The sequence below is a fragment of the Dipodomys ordii genome, unplaced genomic scaffold (genome assembly GCF_000151885.1).
Source record: "Dipodomys ordii isolate 6190 unplaced genomic scaffold, Dord_2.0 Scaffold23, whole genome shotgun sequence".
Taxonomy (NCBI): Eukaryota; Metazoa; Chordata; class Mammalia; order Rodentia; family Heteromyidae; genus Dipodomys; species Dipodomys ordii.
In genome coordinates, this window is record NW_012267239.1 from 7877689 (window position 1) to 7884057 (window position 6369).

The 6369-nt window shown below is 47.0% G+C and overlaps 1 protein-coding gene across 1 annotated transcript in view; it reads right to left on the minus strand.

Moving 5' to 3' along the window:
• The window catches only part of Gatc (glutamyl-tRNA(Gln) amidotransferase, subunit C), a 5627-nt gene extending 2833 nt beyond the window's left edge, over nucleotides 1-2794 (minus strand). The window contains exons 1-3 of the mRNA XM_013014486.1: nucleotides 2482-2794; nucleotides 2222-2391; nucleotides 346-449 (exon numbers count right to left, since the gene is read on the minus strand). Coding sequence (XP_012869940.1) covers nucleotides 346-449; nucleotides 2222-2391; nucleotides 2482-2697 — 490 coding nt within the window. The 5' untranslated portion in view covers nucleotides 2698-2794. The remainder of the gene's footprint in view (nucleotides 1-345; nucleotides 450-2221; nucleotides 2392-2481) is intronic.
• Nucleotides 2795-6369: the final 3575 nt, after the last annotated feature.

The following is a 6369-nucleotide window of genomic DNA, read 5'->3' on the forward strand; positions in this document are numbered from 1 at the left end:
GAAAAAAAGCTGGAAGTGGCGCTGTGGCTCAAGTGGTAGAGTGCTAGCCTTGAGCTGAAGAGCTGAGGGACAGCGCCCAGGCCCAGAGTTCAGGCTCCATGACTGACAAAAACAAAACAAAGAATTTCCCATACTTTCCTGCCTGGGCTGGCTCCCGAAGGGCAATCCTCAGATCTCAGCCTCCTGAGTAGCTAGGATTACAGGTGTGATCACCAGCGCTTGGCTTCTGCTATCATCTTAATGCTGCCATTTATATGTAGTTTTGACTTTACAATTTCCACCTCGTTTCTTAAGTCTGTGAGACTATTCTGAGTATTCTGTTAAGCCACTCTGGACAACACATACCTGGGGGGGCCACAAAATACTCCTCCACGACACGTTGGGAGTTTTGTAGTAGTTCTTCAGCACAGTTGCCTTCCGCTACATTGTCCGATCTCAAGTATAGACATCTACAAAACCCAGAAGCTCAAGGTTACCTTCTCAGAGAGTAAGACTACAGGAAGAGCATCAAGAAAGAAAGAATGCTGGGTGCTGGTGGCTCACACCTGTAATCCTAGCTACTCAGGAGGCAGATTTGAGGATCGAAGTTCAAAGCCAGCCCAGGCAAGAAAGTCTGTGAGACTCTTATCTCCAATAAACTACCAGAAAACCAGAAGTGGTGCTATGGCTCAAGGGCATAGAGTGCTACCTTGAGCTGAAGAGTTGAGGAACATCACCCAGACCCAGAGTTCAAACCCCATGACCGACCAAAAAAGTGCAAAAAAGACTAGAGGTGTGTGAGTGGTTCAAGTGGCAAAATGCCTGACTAGATGACTACTATGGGCAGATTACTTTTAGTGAGAAAAGATGAAAAGGCAATTGTAAGACATGCTCATGCCAGGCGCTGGTGACTCATGCCTGTATTCCTACCTATTGAGAATCCTGATTCAAAGCCAGCCCAGGCAGGAGTCTGTGAGACTCTGACCTCCAATCAACCACTAGAAAACAGGAAATGGCAATGTGGCTCAAGAGGTAGAGCATTCCCTTTAAACTGAAGAGCTTAGGGACAGCGCCCAGTTCAAGCCCCATGACCAGTTTTTTAAAAAAGACACGCTCATAATTACATAGGCAAAATGTAACAAAGCCTGGCAATGACATAACAAAGGTACCTAACCCAGCACCCATATAGGTGTTGGCCTATGAAGAGATGGAAGAAACTAAAGAGTGACTTGCTTAAGGATATTGGCTCCTAATAGGTCATATTGGGACCTAACTCCTTTCTGGTAACCTTAAGAGGGACGCATCTTTCACTACAGCCACCTAGGTAAAAAGCGATACAACCATCTGCCATTGAGCAAGATGTATCTTAGAAGCTATACCATGGGTGGGGGGAGAACCAGCTCAGAAAGTGTGAGGTTCTGAATTTGAGCCCCAGAAAAAAATACACTTAAAATTTTTGAAGCAGGTAATAAAGTGTGCTTACACTGTAAACAAGACATAAAATACAAATATCAGAAAAACTAAATGGATAGTGACTGGAAAGGCAGATGGAGTTTGAGGTGTCAGTAGAATCCACTCCAAAGAAATTCAAGTGCCAAGAGGGAGAATACCAGGCAACAACTTGGAGGTATTCTATCCAAGGGACAAAACAAAAATAAGTATCTGGCAAGTGCAGAGATCCTAAAGAGGGAACGAGATGGGGATTAAGCTCAGTGGAAGAGGGCTTGCCTACTAGCAAGTGCATAGCCCTACAGAAAATGAAAATTAGAGAGCGAACAAACTTGGCTTTTGGTATTGGGAATTGAACAGATCCTCGCCTGCTAGGAAAATGCTCGACCATTTTAACCAAGGCCCTCGCCTTTTTGTTTTGGGGGTGGAGCTTACTAACTTTGCCCCAGTTGACCTCGAACTGCGCTTCTCTGGCCTTCATTTCTTGAGTAGCTGGGATTACAAGCGGGAGCCACCTCGCCATGTGTGAAGTAGGGTTCCGAAAGCGATGACTTAACAAGCAATTGGGATTTCTTCCTACTTACACCGAGAAATTCGAGGATTTTAAAGAGAGAGTGGCAGGACCCCTAATGAACAACGGGAAGAGTGAAGACAGGCGTGGTGACAGGGCAAACTCGCGATCTTGCTAAATGAAGCTTTTACCTCTTGTGTAATAGGACACTTGGTAATAGGTCACTCAAACGTCTGCAAAAGCACCTCGGTGAAGCTTTCGGGGTCCGCCGCCCGAGTTTACCTGTCCTCCAGTACCGACTCCATGGGCTCCACCCCGTCGGTGTCGACCCCGCGAAGCCGGTCAGCGAAGGCGATGGCTTTCTCCAGCCGCTCCACGGCCTCGCGGCTGCCGAAGTCCACCAGCGCCAGTCGTTCCAGGTGCTCGATCACCTCGGCTGTGACCCGACCCCCCTGCGGAGAAGGCGGGCGGCGTGGGTCCCGGGCGGCGCCGGCTCGGCCTCCCGGCCGGGGCACCGCCCCGCTGCACGCCTCCGCCCTTACCTGAGGAGCCTCCCGCGAGGTGAAGAGCCGCCGCCCGCTCGGGATCGCACGAAGGCCCCGCCACATAACTAGCGCCCACATTTCTTTCCAGCCGCCGTAGTACGTCCTGGCGTCACGCCGGGACACGCGCGCCCGAGTGATGTCATCAGAACGCGCCGCCGCCGCTGCCGCTGCCGCCATCGCCATGAACAGCGTCGGGGAGGCTTGCACCGACATGAAGCGCGAATACGACCAGTGCTTCAACCGCTGGTTTGCCGAGAAGTTCCTCAAGGGGGACGGTTCCGGGGACCCGTGCACCGATCTCTTCAAGCGTTACCAGCAGTGTGTTCAGGTGAGCGGCGACGCGAGCCTTCCCGTCCTCCCCAAGGCCCCACCCACGCCAGAGTCGGACGGACGGAGGCCGGAGCCTCCTTGCCATCACCCGCGAGGCTTTCCAGCCCGGCCTGGTTTTCGGTTTGTCCAACTTGACCGCCCGTGCGCGCGCGCGCTTGTGTGCGGCTTTAGCCCCCGTCCTCGAGCTGCTGCTCGCCTCGCGCACGCCTAGCGCCTCCACTTCCGGCTTTTTGCTGGTTAGTTGGAGGTAGGAAGCGCGCGGCTTGTTTTTGAGTAGTGAGGCGGTGAGCCACCGGTGTCTGGAGGACCTTAGCTTGTTTGGGGCACAGGAACAACCTTTGGCTCATTTATTTGGTACTATGCAAAATAGCCATCGTAACTAGTTTTTTTTTACTTGCAAAACTAACACCCTGGGCTGGGATGTAGCTCAGTGGCAAAGCGCTTGCCTAGCAAGCGCAACGTCCTGGGTTCGATCCCCAGTACCAAAAAAGAAAAGACAAAAAAAATACAGTTAAAAAAAAACTAACACCCAAAGATAGGAAGTGATTTCTTCAAGTTCACTAGAATCGGGTGCGGTTGATTTTATTGTCGATGGCACACTTGTCATTATTACTGTGGATTCGGTGGGTGGTGGTGGTTTTGTTTTGTTCGTTTGGGGCATAAACTCAGAGCCTGGACGCTGTCCCTGCTCAAGGATACGCCATGTCATTTTGAGCTACAGAGCCACTTCGTTTTCTAGTGGTTAAAAGGAGGTAAGTTTTCACTTCCTCCCAAGTTGGCTTTGAACCGCATTCTCAGATCTTAGCCTCCTGAGTAGCTAGTATTACAGGCATGAGCCACCAATGCCCTGCCCTGAATTTAATGGGGGGGTAGGGGGACTTATAGAAACCCCTTTAATTTTTATTTTTTATCAGTAAGGATGGTCAAGAATTTAATGTGTAGCCTACAAAATTAACAAAAGAAAAAGGAGAGGTTGGGTTGGGAGGGATGAGTGAGAATGTAGAAACCCTTTTTCGATTTCTAGTCCAACACTCAGTTTGCTCCTGAAAAGTGTCTGTTGCCATCTGATTTACTACTGTGTAATTACATTTCATTTAGAAAGTTTGGACCTCAAGCTTCTCATAGACTTTAATAAAAATGTTTCTTCTCTCATCAGAAAGCAATAAAGGAGAAAGAGATTCCTATTGAAGGATTGGAGTTCATGGGCCATGGCAAAGAAAAGCCTGAAAATTCTTCTTGACCTTGCTTGTCACCTTGAAAATGGATTCCTCATATCAGGAAATTGAGAGGACTTTGGAATTTGTCAGCTTAAGGCTATGAAGTCATTACTATTTAATGAGTTTGGGAGGAAAGTTGCCTCTTCCTCCCATGTGTAAAGATGCTGCTTTGAGATGATTTCTCACTTGCTTTGGCATCTCACAGGAATTCACTGCTAAAGTGAACAATTTCTTGGGATATGGTTGCAATATATGGTCTGGAATCAACTTCAAATATACCTTCTGCGTAAATCATGATAAGCTAGTCAAGGTGATCGGGGCTCCTTGACCTTTTGATTTCTGCTGCAAAGGACATTACATACACAGTATGGGGGTCCTTGTTCATGAAAGTAGTCAGGACCTTTTTGTTTCCTCAGGGAGCTAATGCTCTAAAAAGGGATCCAAGCAAGTTTTGATCAATACTTGGATTTACTTCTATATGACATTTAAGATTGCTGATGGCTTGGGTTAACAAAGAGGAAGACAGCTTTTAACAGCTTAGCAAGAGCTGTCTGATTTAAGATGTGAATGCTGCAATACCACTGAAATGAATACTGTCTCGGTTCACAGCAAATAATTGAATATAATACATGGAATGGCTACAGAAGAACCTAAATTACAAAGATTCGCTGCTAATGGCTTCCATCTGAATTAAGTCAAACTGCATTATAAACAGGAAAAATGCATCTGCTTAAATGTGAGAGATGGGTGCTTTGGTTTATTTTTGTTTGTCTAGCCTACCCTATGTCTATACTCATCAAGATGAAATAAATTCTATTTTTTTTTCTTTTCTTTTTTTTGCCGGTTGTGGGGCCTGAACTCTGGGCCTGGGCGCTGTCCCTCAGCTCTTCAGCTCAAGGTTAGCGCTCTACCACTGGAGCCACAGCACCACTTCCGGCTTTTTCTGCTTATGTGGTGCTGAGGAATCGAACCCAGGGCCTCATGCATGCAAGGCAAGCACTCTACCACTGAGCTGCCTTCCCAGCCCCTGAAATAAATTCTAACATTTAGTTTTTATCATTTGCCCCTGTAACCCAGTGCACTTTATGGTACATCTAGTACCTTGTTACCCCATGTCGCACACATACACCGCAGAGAGCTTGATCTTTTATAACTTAAAAGGTGAAGATTTATCTAAGTGTAGTACAGAGTAGCAGTTAGAAACCTGGTGATGACACACATCTGTGATCCCATGTACTCAGGAGAAAGAGGCAAGAAGATCAAGAATTTAAGGCCAACCTTGGCAAAGTTAGCTAGACCTATCTCAGAAAACAAGGATTGGGGGACACAAAGAGTAAGAGAATTTGCCTAGCAAGCTCAAGGCTTTTGGTCCAATCTTCAGTACTGAAAAAGCAAAAAAAATTGCTAAATGTTTTTGTTTTCCATAATAAGTCTATATGAATTCTCTAAAATTTATGTTCTGGTACCAAAACAATGTGAGAATCAAGTGAGCATTTACATACTTTAGAATGTCATGTAATATCTACAAACTGCCTATCTTAAGGATGTACTAAGAAATACTTGTATTCTCTTAAACCTTACTACAGACTGTCTCATTAAGCTCTGAAAATAAACTATAAGCCAACCATGTTCTTTCATTATAACTCATACTAGGTGTGCCTGATACAAAAACAGTATATGCTGTTACAGAAGTTCACCACTCAGGGCTGGGAAGGTGGCTCAGTGGTAGAGCACTTGCCTTGCATGCTCGAGGCCCTGGGTTCGATTCCTCAGCACCACATAAGAAAAAAGCCGGAAGTGGCGCTGTGGCTAAGTGGTAGAGCGCTAGCCTTGAGCTGAAGGGCTGAGGGACGGCGCCCAGACCCAGAGTTCAGGCCCCATGACCAGACCCTCCAAAAAAAAAAGAAAAAAACCAGAAGTGGTGCTGTGGCTCAAGTGGTAGAGCGCTAGCCTTCAGCTGAAGAGCTGAGGGACAGTGTCCAGGCCCAGAGTTCAGGCCCCATGACCGGGCCCCAAAAAACAAAAAAACAGTAACTTGAGCAACATAGCTATGTCTTGTCTCAAAAATGAGAAACTCTGGCACTGGTGGCTCATTCCCATAATCTGAGGATGTTGAGATCTGAGGGTCATGGTTCAAAGCCAGCCCCAGCAGAAGTCTGTGAGACTCCAACTTAATCAACAAAACCTAGATGTGGAGTTGTGGTTCAAGTGGTAGAGCACCAGATTTGAGCAAAAAAAGACAGCACCCAGACCCCAAAACAGTGGCTCACACTTATTTAGTGCTTATTTTTTCCCAGTCCAGGGGCTTGAACTCAGGGCCTATGCACTGTCCCTGAGC